An 18997-nucleotide genomic window follows, 5' to 3' on the forward strand; every position below is an offset into this window, starting at 1 on the left:
TTCCATAAACCAAGCAAATTGTAAAGTTTCCGGTGGGGGTCACTGGCATGGATTTCACTATGTTGTCTTACTCAGAATGCCCCACAAACATCAAACCTTGCCTCAAATAATGCATTTCCCTCACATTTCTGTGTGGTAAAGTTCTGTAATCTGTGAGGTTCCTCAAAACGTCCTAACAACCACGATTCACACATTTGTTTCCCCAATAAAAACGGTATCCCTCTTGTGTGACTGGGCCTGTTGCCTGCAACAGGAAAAGGCATAAAAAAAATAAGGAATCATTACGTTTTTGCCTTTCAAATTCTCCCATTGTGGTGATGTGGGAAGCTGCAATTTTGGACCTTGGCTGGGCTGGCACCCAGGGAAACCTACCAAACACAGACATTTCTGAACCTACACATTTAGAGGAGTCTATGATGGTGTGGCTTGCATGCATTCCACTATGTTTTGTTACCCACAATACATGCCAGATGGCAAGCTTTGCCTAATATCACCAATTTTCTTTACATATCTGTGAGTTGAATGTTCCAGAATCTGTAGGGATTCAAGTAATTCCTACCACCTAGCTTTCCCAACATTTTGCTGTATGGTATCTGTGTGGGATGGCCTACCACCCACATCAGAAACTGGTGAAAACCTGAACAATGTAAAATCAATGTGGTATCAATTATGTCTTCACATGGTTACTGTTTTGGTGTGTTCCTATTGCGTGCATTAGGATCACCATGCACACGAGAAGCTGTGTTTTAATCAGGAGAAGTGTCAAAACACAAGGAGGTAAGACTTTGGCTATTGGTTTTCTGTTATATTAATATGGGAAAAATTGAGCTTTTTGACCCATACTTTAATGTTCTTGGGCATTCCGAGTAAGGAAGCATGCTGGAATCCACAAACGCTACAACACACTGAGTTCCCAGGCACCAGTCAGTGTATCTGCCAAGTAGGCAGAATAGTTAAGTAAACTCTATCACTGCTAACTCATATGTCAAAACTATTCCACAAAGTAATTATATTTCCTCTCACATGCTATGGGGATGTTCCAGGCCCCAGGGGAGCATGGCACTCATAGGCGTTTAGGTTCTAAAGGAGTTCAGCGTGGTGCCAGGACAGGTAGTCAATGCAGGAGGAGAGGAAAGACTGTTGTAGTTTTCGGGAAGTGGCCCACTGCATTTAAATAAAAATCTGTGCCAAGCATCAAGTGTACTTTCTATCCAACCTAAGGGAATATTGGTGATAATAAATCTCCCAATTTGTCGCTGATGGGGCAGAAGCACTGTTGGGGTAATAATGTTGGGTTATTTCCCGATCTCAGAGTAGGCCAACCCATTTTTTTTATGAATAATAAAAAAAACTGGTTTTCAGTGGGCTTTCTCTCCCCACTGGGGACAGATTGTGGGAATACTCCTTAATCTGGACTCCAGAGGTACATAAAGATTGTTGGGGCTTTCAAGGGCAGGGATACAGCCAGATAACTGGCAAGTTCGGCCCCATTCCCCCCGTCTTCTATGTAAATGTAATAAACCCTGATGTTTAATGGGCTTTCTGCCCCCAGGAGCAGATGGTTTCCCTAATTTATTCTGTTAGAAATGTAAGTCCATCCACTCATCTAAACTACTATGTATTTTCCCACACTGCATTATGCTAGGCATAACTGAAAGTGCATGCATTGAAGTGTCTGTCGTTCTAATCTCGAAAGATAGGCAGGAAAGAATGGATCCCGTCAATTCTTACCAATTTTCCTTGCTGATTACAGAGTGTGAAATATATGCAAAGGTACATGCAAATAGAATAATTCTATTCTAAAGCTCGATCAGGCAAATGATAGGATATGATTACTAGACTAAAACACAAAGTTGTATGCCGACAACATTTTATGTAGTTAGGCATATAGACAAATACATTGGGGATGTGTAATGAACAATATAAGGGATACATTTCAAATACAACCCCTTTTCAGTTTATTCACTTAGTTGCTTATTAGATCATCAAACAGTTTATTTCGGATATAGCAATCCATAAAATATAGTATTCATCAATCATACAAGACTAAAAACTGTGCAATACATAATTCATAGTACAAAGGTATAAAGTGCCTGCAATGACAAAGTGCAACGCCAAGGCTCTTGGAAGAGAGATATGCGCATGTATTGCTAGACAGCAGTGGTGGCTGGTGCAAGTAAGAGTGGGGAGGGGGACAGACGACGACGAGGAGAAATACAATATAAAAAAAGAAAAACACTTACTTTGTGCTCGCCACATCGCCGACTCAGCGATGCGGCTAATGCAGGGTAAGTGGTTTTCTTTTTTTTTACATTTTCTTTCCCCTTGTCGTCATATGGCGACTGCCCTCACCCCACCACTCTTACCCACACCGGCTGCGATTGCTAGGCAGTACAATGCAGCAAGGTTATCTGCGAGGATAATGAGCACACAGGCATGGCAAATGCTCAACAGGATTCATAAAGGTCATAGAGAAAGACACAAAGCAGTAGTATAATGACAATGTTGAGGTAAAAAAGCAGTAAAGTGCAGACACATAAAACCACATGTTAAAAAAAAGTGTCAATGAACAAATTCTTCTTCCCTACGTCCTCACCCATGTACTATTCACTAAACCTTCTCAATAGAGTGCTCACTTAGCCTAATTGTACTGAATGTAACAGCAGAGATAACAAACTATCTTGCCCATGAGCAAGGACCTGGTGTGAGCAGAGCAACTACTGATCATTGATCAGGGACAACCAGCTATTCAAAAAAACAAATGCAAGAATTCACAAAACTAACATAATGACTGTTACATAACCCCAACATCTACCAGCAAAGAGAGGCTTAAAACAGCGCATTGAGACCCTCTGGGTGAGTAGTTGCGCTATACAATCTCCTGATTGATTGAAAATTTGGAATCCAACAATGTTACAGTGATTTTACCCATCAGTAGAAGCAGTCATGACAGCCACCTTGCCAGCATGGACAGAGTTCCAGTCTACAGCACTGCTGTTCAGCCTCTGTGTGCAATGAAGGTTCACTAGTGCTGACTGTCCATGAACACAAGGAGCTCTGATCAAAGAACCGAACATTCTTCTTCCTCTCACCACAGGCAACTTCTCCCTGTAGAATGAAAATACAAAATGTGACCTCAGGACTGTCTAACTATATTTGAACATTTGCAGCGGGCTACAGTATCTCATGCCTTACTCAAACACCAGTAGTGGGTAATAGCTGCTTTGATTAGTATACATGAATATATTTATTGTTTAAATCTCCTCATTAACTTATGTGGCACCTTACCTGCAAAACACGTGGGTTCACCTAATCTCCCCTTGTGGAATAAGAGAGTTGGCTGGAATCTTTTTTTTAAATTGATAAAAGGACTGAAGAACAAATGAGTGAGCCAAATCGTGTATTTCCAATCCTAAATGCTAGTGCTTGATAAAGAACTTGTCAATTCTCATGTAGGTTTTTTGGCTGAACTAACAAGACTATCATATCTGTCGGAAGGCGAGGAAGTTTGAAAGACGAGTAGCAAGTCTGAGGAGGAAGGAAAACCATGTCCGAGGAGTGAGGAGGAGAGGCTGCGTGCATCCCGGCCTCGGTGAGGAGAAGTTGAGGTTGGACTCTGGTCTCCCATGGCAGGTGTTGAACTGCAGCTTGAGGTCTTTCGATCTTGCTTCCCTTGATCGTCTCGCAGGTGTGTGGCAAGGAGAGTGGGGGCGAAGACCCAGTCAGCTGCCATACCCGTGTTGACGCATGGTTGAGCATTGGTGGTGCAAAGGCGGCCGGCTTAAAGGCCGGTGCGGCTTGTGCCTCAGTTGGACCCTCACTCCGGTTTGCCTTCAAGCGGTTCAAGTGAGTCAAGCGCAAATCACCGGCAAACCCTGCATTGTAGAAACCAGCAGTAGACTGCCTATACAAACCGTAGTGCCCGCGCGTGTTTGGAGTTTGTTAGCTAGACCTTAATAGTTTGCTCACTTTTCATAACCAGATTGTATTTTGTTTTCACTTACAATTTAGCACAACCACTCAGCCCTCATAAAAGCTCCAGGATTGGTACATAGCGAGGAGGGTACCTAGGCCCCAAGTAGCCCCTTCTTTGCCAACTTAACTGAAATAGACGGTGTCTCTTGGGGTCAATTGATTCCTGGTACTGTGCACTTGGCCCTCCAAAGGCTACCTGCAAATGCACACCCGCAGCTCCACATTACTAAGTATCACCAAGGAAAGGGGAAAAAATGCAAATGCAAAAACAAAAACAGTCACAAGGTGGAAAAAAACGTTGGCCTTAATTTCATCAAAATTATCGGAGCCTCATCCCACAAATTTTCCTGCCTCTGACTCCCTGCAGCTACTGACCAGTGAGGCAGTAACACTAATGGAAAATAGTGGGAAAGATTTGGGCATCAAGAAATATTTTAAGAGCAAATATAACAAGGCAGGTGAGCGAGGCGGGACTCATGTCCATTCAACTCTCATTGATTTTGACTTCAGCAAATGTTCAACCCAAAATTCAAGCCTTCTGACCCCATTGCCTTCCAAGATAGTGACAACCTCAAGGTCGGATGACATACCTCCTCTTGAGATTCAAAAAGCTTCATCAGAGAAGAAAGAGAAGAAAGAGGAAATAGAGGCACCCTCATCAAAGGAGAATTTTTCTTCTTTGGTTTCATTTGATGACGAAAGTCTGAATTTACTGGATAAACTCACAACAAACCTAAGAAATTCCATAGATGTTTTAAGATTAGAGACCACTAGTAGTGGCCTTGCCATCCCTGTCTTCAATTACAACTCATCCCCCTACGGAAAGTGATGCTCACCCCCTGGAGCCAGCATTGTATGAAAAGGTATCTGGTAATTTTGCTGTTTAACTTCCTTTGGAAGCTCTATCAGTCAATAAAATTCCACTGTCTCCCATAGTAAAAATCATTAATCATCAAACTTCCTTCCCTGAACTGGTCAGTGTATTTTCATCATCAGTGGGTGATGTCAGCCACCAAAACAAGACCCTGGTACCTCCTAGAGACCAGGACCAAGCATCCCACACTTCTTACACACCGATGTTTCATCCTATAACTTTGACCGACTGCAGCTCTTATTCACAAGCCTGGTCCCGGAGCTCTTGTATTGGTGAAGATTACTTGGAGCAATTTGTCGGAACGGCATGTGGAGGTGAGCACTAGGACCCTGCACTGGACACAGGGGGAGGGGACTGGATACAGGACACCACTTCTGGTCAAGGAAGGGGATGGTTGTCACTATCTGCTTATCCCACGAGGAGGGTGGTGGTGCCTGCCTGCCCCCTGCCGAGGAAAGGAATAACGATTACATTGCGTGCTGGGCAAAGAGGAACATGACCTCTAGCGACGACAGGTGGTGAAGAACAGATGAACACACCGCGGCCATCTTGGGGTCAGGCATGCAAGTCAATCAGAACCAAAGAAGCACCGGTGGCCATTTTGAGATCAAGCAGAAAATAGTGTGCCACTAAGGGCAAAGCAATTAGAAAGTGGTGGCAAAGCATGAGTGGACTACCAGTGACCAATCAACTAGAAAGCTAGCATGGTGACCAGTCGACGAGAGCTATGACAGAGGAACAAAATGACATCGCAACTCCAAGCGCGATTTTCTGACAACCCCTGCCTTTTGACCTCTTTGACTCTCAGACGATGGGTGCTCACAGGGGAAATGGATCAAAAAGTTTGTACCCATGTGCGCCACATGCAAAAATGACACGGATGAACAAAACAGAGATTTATTTCTAAACTTCGTTGGTGATGAGGTCGAAGACCTGCTTGTGACTTTCCCATCAGAAGCAATCTCAGTATACAAAGGCCTGAGAATATGTCTCACTGACAGCTTCGAACCCCAGCGAAATGTAGACTACGAACGCTACACATTTAACACTGAATGCCAATGAGCAGATGAGTCCCTTGATGATTTTGCGACCTGGTTACGCGAACTGGTCACATACTGCAAATTCGACAATGAGGCAGCAATACGGCTGCACATGATTGAAGTATGTCGATCAGTTGGGTACCTCACAAGAATACTAAAAAAACCATACACATTAGACAAAATACTAACAATGGCATGCACAGAAGCCAGAGCCACTAAGCAGATGGAAAGTGCGGCCGATGGAACAGGCCAATCGCATGGCCATGAACACTAGCAGACATGTTATCGCTGAAGACTAGAATACCTGCATGTTGGCCACTGCTGAGCAATGGGAAACAAATGTCGGAAATGCAACCGTGAAAACCATTTGCGAGTGTCTGCATGGGTGGAAATTTCAAGTAAGAGTGAGGGCGACAGGCTAAACCACAAACAATGTCAAGCAGGAAAGCACAGCACATGGAAACAAACAATTGCAGCCCATCAGCGGATTCTGATTACACTAATGAACGAGAGATCACAGAACGACTATACCTCATGTTGAATGTCCCAGCACAAGATCGCACGGCGGAATACATTCAGCTCATTGACAAGCATCACATCAAGAAGACATTGACAGTGGATCTTCAGGCTGGAAATCAAACAACGAGATTTGTACTAGACAGTGGAGCCACATGTAACATCATCTGCATATCATATTATGAGAAGATGAAACACAAGCCTCCTTGGTAACCCTCCACTGGGGTGCAAAGACACCAATAATGAGCATAGGGAAATTTGTGGAGACACTAACATACAATGAAACGTCTGTTCAAGAAGAAGTGCATGTCTTACATGGAGACATCCCAGCACCATGTTTGCTCAGCACTGCTCAGGAGAAAGGCCTCCTGGTAATGGCCTGCCAATTTCTGAGAGAGCACCCTGCAATTCTAAAAGGGCTGGGGAAAGTGAAGGACGCGCACATTTTCCTTCATATCAACAAAGCAGTAAAACCATTTGCTCAAAATCATCGCAGAGTGCCCATGCACCTCCAACCGCAGGTCCAGTTGCGGCAGGTCTGCTGGAAAGTTGCAAGGAGGCTTCTGAATCTTGTTGTGTCCCTGTATTTCAGAGCAGGAGGCAACTCCACTACCCCTTGGAGTCCCACTGGTGGTCCTTGGTTCAAGCAAAATGTTAAAGCTTCCGTCCTCAGGCAGCGTGGCATCAGGGCAGTCCTTCCAACAGCAGGGAAGTAGGGTAGGGCTTCTTGTGAGTCTTCCACTGGTCTACAGGTAATCTGATGAGTGGTTCAACAGGTCCAATATTTATACCTGGTGCCAGCCTTCGAAGTGTTGAAAACTTCGAGACCACCCACATATCTAGTTCTGGAAAGTTCCTTCTTTCCCCTACCCAGGCTCCAAGTAGTCTGGGGTGACAATGGGGGGGTGGTGTGTGTGAGTGTGTGAGAGTGTGAGCGTGAGCGTGTGTGTGTGTGTGTGTGTGTTGGCCCATAATGTAACACTGAGTCTTCATTTGTCTCACTGTCTGGGTGGAGTAGTGAAGTGGTGACTAATATGTATAAAAAAGGAAGAAACTTCACTACAGGCTGCATTAGCGGTCTGGAGACATGTTTTAAAGCGCCAATTTAGGTGGTGGCACAAGGAGTGGTGCAAGCCCCCTAGTGGCATTTAATTTACAGGCCCTGGCTACATATTTTACCATATACCAGGAAACTTTAATTATATTGAATGTGCCAATCAGGTTTAGACCAATTTTAGCATGTTTCAAGGAGAGAGCACAATCACTTTATCACTTTAGCACTGGTTAGCAGTGGTAAAGTGTACAGAGTCCCGAATCCATTATTCCTGAAATGTTAACAGTGTGCTGATAGCGAGTCAGAAAGAAGAGGGCACAGGAACGCCATTCAACGTAGGCCCACTTTCAATTTGTTTACTCTTTATCAGGCCTCCAGCTCAAATGGAGCCTCAGACATAAAGTCAGTTGTTAAGGAAAGAACATTTTAATATGCAAGAGGGTTAAAGAACTGGATTTCAGGGGTTCCGCTTGTTTAGAAGGTAGGCAGTGTTTCGCATGGCAGCCCGTAGGGTGGAATACATTGAAAATCTGCCAGATCTGCTGTTGGCAGATCACGAATCAAAACATATCAAAGCAGAGAACACTTCAAAACCACACATGGAGTCAAATGAGGGTAAAGAGTGAGGAGGAAAGCAAGAAAATATGTTCTGGGAGTGAGAAAGAGTATTTAAAAAAGATAGCCCAGTTGATATGGTTTATAATAACAACCAAAGTAAGCTAAAAAAAATTGAATTGTACTCATATCCTGTGGTCATTGTTTGTGCCTCATCACATATGTGCAAGCAACACCACACCTTTGTTTCAAATTCTGCTAGGCTGGAGGAACTGTCCCCCTTTCTAGAGACCTATCTTGTCCTGGGGGAAAATTAGTTGGAAGGAGGAAGACATCACAGAAAAAGTTTAAAATGTCTGACAGTCAAATGCTGCTGGTAAGAGGAAAAATAACCCTTGAAATAGCTTCTGTTGATGTTTCCAATTAATTGTCTCCTGCAATCACTATATGTGCACAGATCTATTGAGTTTCTCTGGTCCTTGTGCCAGTTCAACTTCAAGTACCAGAATGCAATGAAAACCACCTGAACTGGACGAGCTATTGAGGTATGAACTTGGGAGCTCTGGTACTGTGCCCTATTTAAAATCAAACAAGCATTGGCAAATCCATGATATCGGACTTGTCTTTTCAGTAATTAGCTTGGCCAATTAATTTTGGCAATGTTTACTGGTAGATAATATTTGTATTGGACAATGTCTGTCATTTAAACATTAAGAAGGCTTAAGAATTAGCAGGCTATACTAATTTACAAAAGATGGCACACTTTCTGCAGCACTGGACATCTGATGTTGAACAAAGAGCACAAGTAGTGGGTTTGCAGTGCACAGTGCGGGAAGGGCACAGCCATAAGACTCAACGAAAAAGTGCACTTTGTATGGCTGTAGTACTTATATTTGCGCTCTTTTTGTCTCCTGATGTATGCCCCATGTTTCCTTTGAGTGTCGTTAATGACCAACCCTTTGCAAACAAGCACTGGCAATGCCAATGGGTCTTGCCTTTGGGGCCTAATGGCTTTGCCAATGTTATTTGAAATACTGATGGCTGTACCATCAGAATTCAAGATCTACGGGCTTGACCATGTTGGAAAAAGAGGCGGCAGGCTAGCAATTATCCTTAGGCATCAGTTAAAAATCTCCTTTAAGGCCCCCTCTGAAGCACAAGATTGTGAAGCATTTCCTTTTTAAATATATAGCAGCCACCACTCCTTCAATGGAGTTTTACTTTACCGCCCTCTTAGGCCAAAGAACTATATTTATCGAGACAGATGGTCGTCTGGTGGAATTAAAAGTTAGCCACCAGGATTTTACTTTACTTGGTGACTTCAATTTCCACTTAGAAAACCTTGCAGATAGGAACTTTATTAACCTCTTAGAATTAATGTCAAGCGCAAGCTTAACTCAATTGGCCCATGGCCCCACACATGTGGGGGGTAATCTACTTGATGGAATCTTTACTGATAACGCACAGCTTTTCTGGCTAACTTCTCTTCCTCTGGTTTGGTCTGATCATCAGGCCATCATGTTCAAGATCAGGGATCCTTACAGCAAAGTCAACGCTGACACTTCTTCTAAACTTACCCTACGTCGACCCTGGCATAAAATCAATGCTGAACAGTTAACTTTAAAACTTGACAGCGATATCGCTAAGGATCTCGATCTTGCTATTAACAATTACCTCCATTGCCTGGAATCATCCATATAACAGCTTGCTACGGTCAGGAGTGGCAACAACTGCAAATCCACTCCCTCAGAGCCTTTGTTCAATGAGAACATTGGACTTCAAAAACAAAAATGTCACTGACTAGAAAGAAAATGAAGACTAGATTTCAAGTTGACTGACAAAGAATAATATAAGGCATCTTTACAACTATATAAAAAGATGATGCAAGCCGAAAAATCTCAATACTTTATAGCGAGAATAGAAGCCTCTAAAAACTCATCCAAGGAATTATATTCACCGTTAAAAAACGTTCTAAAGTACCTGAAGAGAAAATCTTATTGGCTAGCCAACAGTTTTGCAATACCTTGGCAGCCACTTTTCAAGCTATGGTTAAAACAGTATACCACTCTTTCTCTATCTTTAGCGCTATAGGTGCTTATATGACTAGTCACACAACAGGAATCATTTCCTCTCCAAGTAATGGATAAAATACTCCGCTAGGGAAGAATATTACATCAAGTGTCTTAGCAGCCGAATCCACCTGTCTCGATAATATGATGAACAACTCCCTGTCTTGTCTTCCAGCTTTAATGGCAAACCAGACATTAAAACTTTTAAAACAAGTCAAATCGGGATCACCATGGGATCCTTGTCCCCCAAGAATCCTTCATATGGTTCCAGAGGCAATTGCCACACATCTTACCCCTATATTCAATGGGATCCTTTGTTCAGATCACTTCCCAAAGGAATGGAAAAAAAGCTTCAATCACTCCACTTTTGAAAAAAGATAATTTAGATGCTAGCGGCCCGAACAATTGTAGGCCGATATCTTGTCTTCCATTTCCAGCAAAGGTAGTTTAGAAGGCATTTAATCAAGAACTAATGACCTACATTTCCAATAATCAAATTCTTGACCCTTCCCAGTTTGGGACCTGTGCCCAGCATAGCGCAGAGCTCGCTTTAATTACAGCTGCTCAAGAACTGAGGCAGATACTGGATCATGGAGGAATGCAGCCTTAATCCTATTGGAACTGTCAGTGCATTTAATATGGTAAACCACTAATTGTTGATTGACCATTTTACATCTGTTGGTATCAAGAATAGAGCTCTTGCCCTTCTATTCTCCTTTCTTACAGACCACACCTAATCGGTGGCCCTGGGAGAATTTCTAGCACCATCCTTCTCTCTGCCATGTGGGGTGAAACAGGGGTCTTATTTAAGCACCACCTTTTTCAATGTATATCTTACCCCACTGGCTGGGCTTATCAGATCTTATGGATCTTCTCTGGTATCATACGCTGACGACACTCAGATCATTGTGTCGGTAAAAGGTAACCTAGATACAACAGCGGCTCAATTCCACAACTGTATGCTCCACATAGGTTCCTGGATGACTGAGATTCTACTTTTTGGTAACAAGCCATAGTTGTGGTCTTCTAAATGGTGGCCACCTGAACATGGACCCCTTCCAACCCTTAATGTAAAAGCTAAAAATCTGGGTGTGATTTTGACACAAAACTATATTTTGACAGACAGGTCAACCACACTACCGCCTTGTGTTTCCTAAAAGTTCTCAAGAAGGTTCCTTCTCTACCTCCCATTGGATTTGCAGAAAACCATAGTTACAGCACTTATTTAATCAAAACTTGATTACTGCACTGCCCTTTTCGCAGTTGTTGTTGTATAAGCTTTATTCGACAGAAAATGTCATAAAAGCTATAGATAAAAATAAATTTTTCAAAAAGAGAAATACAAACGTGCGACATCTTGAGCTTATATAAACAGGCAATACAATATGGTAATCAATTGGGTCTTTAGCTTAATAATACATTTATCATAATCAAATGGTTAAAAATGGTTAAAAAACAATACAACGAAGACAAATACGCAATTAATATATTACGATGAGATCAGATTTAGAGAGGATTATCAAAACATTACAAAGGGTCTAATTCTTAATGGTACTAAAGGTATTTCGTTGGAATATAATAAATATACAGAGAAAAAATTTGAGGAGAGTCCATATGAACAATTGAGTAAAGACAAATAATAGATATGGAAGCTTATTAACAAAAAACACTTAGGAAAATCAGTTTTCAGATAAAGGATTAATTGCCTTAACAATTTAGCCCTGATGACGTCAAGCAGAGGACGGAACGCATAGGCTGTCAAGAGCGTATGATACTGAACAGATGATTTGTGTTTTTGATATTTTCTGCAATTAAACTGCATACGGCGGTACAACTGAAAGCCTGGCCTGTGGATTGTTCTTTGGATTTATGTCTACTGTGGACTGATATAATTGTTACTACTCAGAAAAAACTCCTGGTCCTTAATCAGTATTCTTAATATCTGCTATCACTACATCCTCTATAAGAAGAGAAGGTTTTCCAGTAAGACTTGCCAACAACCGATACACTATTAGAGTTTACGGAAGATCTGTGTCCCTTTTAGCCAAGGGACATAATCTTCCCATAAATCTCAGGAGTGAAATCCTGGTCGTGTCTCTCCCTTTCCTTTTCAACAGGATCATAATTTGTGGAATGGCAGGAACCCTAGGGGAAGAAGGCGTATGAAACTGGTGGATCCACTTCCACCATAAGCAGCTGAAGATTGGAGCTCACTGGTTTTAGCTCCTCTTTTAGAATGTAATTCTCCCTAGGTGTAGAGGAGTCAGTAGTAAACATGGCATTATCTTCATCATACTTTGAGGATGCCATTGATGATAATGAGGTAGGCGAAGAGACCAAAAAAGATGACCCCTGAGAAGAAGGAGATAAAGGCTGGGAATGATGGTGATTACAGGGCTCAGACAGAGAGTTGACCATATTTTGAAGGCCCCTCTCTGGAAATGACATAGGAATAGCTCTCTTTCCCCTTGCACCCCCTCCATCAAGATATCTGCTGCAGGAGAAGGAGAGTTATTGTGTCTTTTCTGCGAGCATTTCCCCATGGTGACACCAAGCAAGAAAGCAATAGTATGGAACAAGCCAAGTGAAAGCAACTATTTATATTGACCCTGGGTACTGAGGCCTAGACATCAAAAGAATGTGCCTGTCAGAATAAAGTAACTAGAATGAAGCATACATTACTACAGGCTCTTTTAGATGCATAAATATTCACATATTTCGGTCTGTTGATCTGTGAAGAAAAGGAGCCCTCCCTTCTGCATAAATAAAACACCCCACTCATCCTCTGTAAGACTGAGGCCGATGGAAGAGAAGACCCAAACTCACTGGGTAAGCCACAGCTGGGCTAACAGCAGTGCTAGAAAAGACTGCCAATTAAGTACAAATGCACTAATAGTTGACCGCGGGCCATCGCATTGGCAGAAGACTGATGTTATTGCTGTCCGTAGCATTGCATGAAAAAGTTAAACAGAAGCAGCACTTCACACCGCAAGAAAGAAAGTGGAAGCAGACCAACGCACTGGTCTTAGAATTAAAAACAAGGTGGGCTGGTACTCAGCCCGATAGCGAAAGCAAGTGGGACAAAGCACCACACAGAGAAATAAATGCAGACGAGCCAGCACACTGCCACCATTGCACCGCTCTGTAAGGCTGCCCGGGGGGGGGGTTGCGCAGCGGCCCGCCCCTTTGAGGGCGGCCGCCTTAGTGCCACAGGAAGGCACAGGGGTGGGAGGTCGTGTCCCTGGGTTTGACCAAGGGAGACCCCAGACAGGTAGCTGCTTCCGGCGGGGAGGAGCAAAGGGGGGTACATATGCTGTCCCCGCCCCCTCCTCGCCCTCTTGTCCGCTCGTTCGCCTTGGTCGCGTCGTGTCATGTCGCCGTCTCGGGACAGTCGGGAGTGCGCTCACCCCCACCTGATTCTTTGGTAAGTCCTGCCGGCGACCTCCTCTCGCCCCGGCCCTGTCCCTGGGCAGTACCAGGAGACAGGGCCCTGTGGTCGGTGTACCACGGGCGGGGGGGGGGCGTGCTTCGAGGGTTTGTTGGTGGCGGGTGCGTGATTCGACACGGGGCGTGGGAGGGGGGGGTGTCGCCCGTCTGAGCCTTAAGCGGCAGCACGGGGGCTCGCCTGAACTATTACTCCCACGCCCTTGTATGGGACAAGAGTAGGCTGCACTTGCGCTGCGCCGCATCACGAAGGATCCCTTTTCGGTGGCGGTGCTCACCCACTGTCGATCTCGACACCCACCGGGGGAAGCAGCTCAGGGGTGGAGCGTACGCTTTTCCCTCCCTTTCAGCGGCCCTTAAAGCAGGCAGTCCCGTGGCCATAATATAATGCAGCATTTAAGCCTGGCCAGGGATCGAGTGCTGGCCCAGCTGGCGTGCGGCTCCGGTCCGTTATCTCCCCCCCCCCCCGCACCGCTAGCATTACATGCGCGTTTTCACTGCACCCAAGGGAATCTGGGCCCGGGTAGTCCAGGCTGGGAGGGGTTGCTTCAGCCGGGCATGGGGCGCGGCCCCGCGTTGGCATACGTTAGACCGGCCTATCCAGGGGCATCACCCCGCCAGGGCGCGAGTATAACCAGTAATCGAGCTCGACTGGAGGGCGGTGGTAGTGGTTCCAGCTGCCCAAATAAGAGCTGGGGGCAAGGGTTCGAGCCTCGGCATCGGCTCAACATCTATTTAATTATGCGATTGTGTAAGTATCCGTGCCTCCCGGTCGCAACTCCCTCCTGACTATTGCCGAGCCACGAGGTCGCATTCACCATGTGCCTTCAGCCAAACCTACGTCCTCCCCGTCTCCACGCTATGGCGCGAGCATAATCACACCGGTTTCGAGGCTCGGCAGGGACGCTCCACATTCGGGGACTGTGGGCATTGCATGTATCCGTGTGCTATGCTTCCCGGTCACACCCCTTCCGGATTAAAGCCGAGACACGAGGGTGAATACCCCCTGGGACTACAACAAATCACTGTCCCCCGTGCCGATATGAGTCACGCTTACAGTGCCAGGCATGCGCTCCGCCTCCTCGGGTCGCGTTAGCGCTAATAATTTAAAAAAAAAAAAAAAAAAAAATATATTTATATATATATATATATATAATAATAATTCTATGCCAGGGATTGTGGGTTCGGGTCCTACCTGGGTTGGAGAAAAGATGCATTTGCGCGGTGCCCTGCCACCGCATGTTATGGGCCTGGTTTGTCAGCCGGTAAGCTTACGTGGTTAGTGTGGTACTGCGAATACTAGGACTGTGGGTTCAATCAATATATAGGCCTCTGCTTTACCAGGATCGCGTTTGGCCACATAGGGGTATACAGGACCAGCGCGAGGCCCGCTCTTGCATCTTGGAGGCAGGCCACTTTCATTTAGGGAGTCTGTGAGTACGCTGCACGGACCTTGCATCTCCAGACTCGGTCTCACGGTTTTGCGTCCCAGAGTTCAAGGAGTCACAGCTCAATGGTGAGTCTTGTGCCTCGGGGTCTCAGTTTTCTCATGACAAGGGTCAAGTCCTGCCTACACCGTTCAAATGACCTGAGAGGGCAATGTTGTATCGGTGGTTTATCATTCATTTGCTAAGTTCATTTTCGCTTGGGGGAACGGAGGTTATAAGTGTCAATCCTTTCGGCGCCAAGGGGGCTCACGGAGCTTGGTGGTGTTCCACCGGTGTCTCCGGCGCCCGGAGGGCGCATCCCAGGCATCACGCTCGAGCCGTCCCGCCCGTCGCAGGGTCACCAGTCCTGGAGTCGCGCTATGTGCTGCACCGGGCCGCCGGGGAGGAGGGCAGCCTCACTATCCTTGGTGTGCCCCCGTCCTGATGTGAGCTAATATGAGCCACACTCAAGGGCAGCCTCACGCAGGTGCGTGTCCAGGCTCTCTTAAGAAGGCTGAGTTGCGATTAGGCTGTCATGTGTCACACGTTTGGTAACCACTTAATCCTCTCTTCCTCCGCGTCGAGGGGTGCCGGGGGTAAGGCCTGCAGGTCACAGAGCAAAAAAAAAAAAAAAAGAAAAAAAAAAAGGATCAACCCTTTCCATTTACTCTCTTTGATCGTGCCAGGTGGACTCGTGCGTGTGTAAGTTGAGCAGGGTTGGGCACGGGTAGTACTTGTATGGGAGGCCTGTTGTGTGTATTGGCGGTTATAGGTTGTGACCTTCTGATCTGTTGGCGTTGTATGTACTGCGTGAAGCCCTGCCCCTTGGCCACAGCACTGCCGTTTCTCCGCGATGGTGGGCGAATTCTACAGCATTTTAGTCTTGTTATGGAGACGAGCATAGTTGAGTAGAATACCGCAAGCCCTTAGTTGACTAGGCACTGTTTTAAGAACTCTCCCCTTGTGGGTGAGATGATTTTTATCTGGCAAGGAAATATAGGGGAAGGGCTTTTAGGGGACAACATATTCTGATTAGCACGAATTAGAAATAACCTTGAAGAGGAAGGTAGGGGTCATGTATAATCATTGCCTTGTTTGCGGATTGTGATATATGGTTTAATGAAACACAGGGGCTGCATCACACAATTTGGTACTGAAGTAGTCGCTATGCAGCACAAACGGTGAACGGCAGCTATATGCAGGGGCCTTGAGTTGGAAGGCACTCCTGTAATTAGCTAATTGTTAGATCCCTGGAGAATGCAACATATCTGGAGAGGAAACCTTACCCCCCCAAAAATTCCTCATATTGGGAGAATGAAGAAAGAAGTAGGGGAAGAACCTTGTCTATATGCAGCAAGAGCTGCTAAGAGCCAAAAGTTGAACTTAAGTAAATACAAAACAGGGCCTCGCACTTCCCTTGGGGTCCTTAGTGAATCACCTGACCGCGTGGCAAACTTGCTGCACAGCTTCTTCTACTTGCATGTGGAAGATGGCCAGATGCTCTTGGGGTTCAACGTCGACTTTATGTCTCAACACATTCCTTTAATTAAGGAACTGTTTAAGTCTACGATGCCTCTCCTCTATATTATTGTGCTGGTGGTGAATGGACAATAATTATGCCTTTAAAACTTGTTCTTATCACATGTGCTGTGCATTCAAAGACAGGCCATATGTCCCTGGTTGCGTTTTGGGCTTGCGGTGGTTGATTTGCCTTCCTCCCATGCATGGTCATCCTGGCATTGTTGCTTGTCCTGGAGATTGGGTGACGTTGCTTGAGTTCTACTGGGCTGAAAACGTTCGGAGTGCACGTGGTGAGTCGGCTACCTTGGAGGCAATGTCCTGAAGGGGTAATGTGTTAACAGCATCCATCAGGGGGTAGGTGTCCTCCGCCACAGTAGATTACCTCGTGGGCCCAAGTCGGTCAATGGCATAGGGTTAGGGGCCTGTTTTGTGGTGTCCGTCAACGTCCCTTGTCCAGGAAGGAGGTGTAATTTCCTGGTTATTGCCTGCGGTGGGCCAGGCAGGTTGACCTATTGTGTGAGATCTTGGTGGCTTAGTGCAACATCTCTGTGTCCACTGCTTTACCAGCCTTTTGTGTAAGTTGTTCATCGCCACCGTATTCTGGTGGTTATGCATTGCAGATGCCCTTAACGTATTTGGTTCTCAGTTAATGTTGTAAATAGACCTGGGGAAGCAATGATCTGCCTGACTTTGCCTGGGTCACCAGTAATGACTACGGCTCTCATGGTTGGTAATTCACATCCTTCATCGGGATGGGCTCGGGGCCCGTAGGTATCCCATGTGCCTTTGGATTCAAATAAAATTTACACTGAAAGGGCTTGGGAGTGTAAAACTTTAGTAAGTTTGGCTAGTATTTTGGGACCCGGCCTTACCATGCCTGAACGCCATTTCATGGGCTAATTAGGCCGAGTGGACTTGGAACACCTATGCGCGGTGTGCGGGTGGCCGGTCTGTTGCCATAGCCAGTGCCGGAGCATGCTGGGTAGCCCTGCAGACCAGTTTCACTCTGGAAAACACTTGTAGCTGTGCAGGGCTCCCTCGTTTCTGTCGAGGTCCTTTAGATTAGCCGAGCACTCCTGGGACACTTCACCACTATGGTCGGGAGCAAGGGGGGGTGTCACTTTGTACTCAGCACCTAGGCCAAGCAAGAGTTACGCCTAGGTTGTGTGAGTTTTAATGGTACCTGGTCGTTCTTTTGGGCTCCTGAGGGCAGGATGGCGCACACGGTAGTGAGCAAAGATCACACACGCCACAGGTGCCGAGGCCTGTTTTTTATGCCTGGCATGGGGCTCCCAGGTTACTTCTGAAGGGCTAGGCCTTCAGATGCTGAAAGGATGTCCGTTGTTATTTACTCGATTGTTAAACGATTGGTTATTTCCGGGGTCATCCGCGGGGGTAGAGCTTTAGGCGCTGGTTGTCTTTCCATCGGGTCGGTTTGATGCGGGTTGGTGGTTTTTTGGGCACAGCCACGTGGTGGTGCTTTGTGTCTGACCGGGGTTAGCCTTCCTTTAATCCCCCCGCTTGTCACGCACGGTTGTAAGACGGGGGGGGGGGGGAACTAGCCCTGTGCTGATTGAGTTGTTACTACGGTTATTAGTATCAGACACATCAGGCGATCGTTGCACCCTACAATAGGTACTCTAGGCCGCAGGTCCTCGACTACACACATCTCCAGATAGGACGGCCCCTCCTCCCCCCTCCAATTCCTGGAGCAATAGGGGTCCGCGAGCTCCCACGTCATTTGGTAGGAGGATTTCGTAGAGTCTTGGGGTAGGTCACAGGCTGCTTCCTCTCGCTGTGTTTGTTCTGCTAGGTGTGGTCGGGTCAAGTGACGGAGGAGAGCAACCATCGCGTGGTATATCTGGGCAGGAAGGAACAGGCAAGATTGTAGCATAGGCAGATAGTGGTACTTATCGGGAACTGGATGGTGGTCTCAATGGCATGCCGCCATGCTAGGGGACCATGTACCTAGGTCACGTACATCAGGCAGTGACAGGTGAACTGGGACCATGTGTACTAGAATATACAGGAGTGGTTCCCACCACGGTCGGTCAGATGGGAAGTTGTCATCTTGATTCTCACTGGATACCCTCACTCCATCACGCCTATTGTAAGCTGAGGATGCCTGTTGACGCTGTTAGACCTGCTATTAGTTAGTACACTCACTGTTGTGCCTTGGCCCGGTTTGTCTCGCATCAGGGCTAGTTTGGGGGTACCGGCGAGTTGTTTGCTCCACGGCTGAAGCGGGCGCTGCTAGAACAGGGCAAGATTGATGAGGCCAGGCAGCAGGACAAAGGTCTTTTCGGCACTGGCAGAATGGTGCAGGCTGCGAAGTAGTGCCATTACAGAACATGGATTTGTCAACATTCAGCTAGGAAATGATTAGCAGCAGGAAGGTATTAAACCATGGTGAGCAATTGGTTTTGGGTTCGTGCTCAACAGGAGCAAGGGATTTGCTTTCTGTCCCATCAGGGTCGGGGACCGTCTATAGCACCAGGTACTGTAATGCTGCCATCTTCACC

The 18997-nt window shown here is 46.0% G+C and overlaps 1 protein-coding gene across 8 annotated transcripts in view; it reads right to left on the reverse strand.

Annotated features, from left to right (window-relative positions):
- Positions 1-18997, reverse strand: part of LOC146786068 (dehydrogenase/reductase SDR family member 4-like) — a 284740-nt gene that overhangs the window by 201304 nt on the left and 64439 nt on the right. For 7 of the 8 annotated variants that reach the window (XM_085635494.1, XM_085635492.1, XM_085635488.1 and 4 more), the window contains exon 3: positions 2929-3108. In XM_085635494.1, the coding sequence (XP_085491620.1) occupies positions 2929-3077 (149 nt within the window). In that variant the 5' untranslated portion in view covers positions 3078-3108. The remainder of the gene's footprint in view (positions 1-2928; positions 3109-18997) is intronic. The other variant, XM_085635495.1, reaches the window with a different exon arrangement.

The sequence above is a fragment of the Triturus cristatus genome, chromosome 11, assembly GCF_964204655.1.
Source record: "Triturus cristatus chromosome 11, aTriCri1.1, whole genome shotgun sequence".
Classification (NCBI taxonomy): domain Eukaryota; kingdom Metazoa; phylum Chordata; class Amphibia; order Caudata; family Salamandridae; genus Triturus; species Triturus cristatus.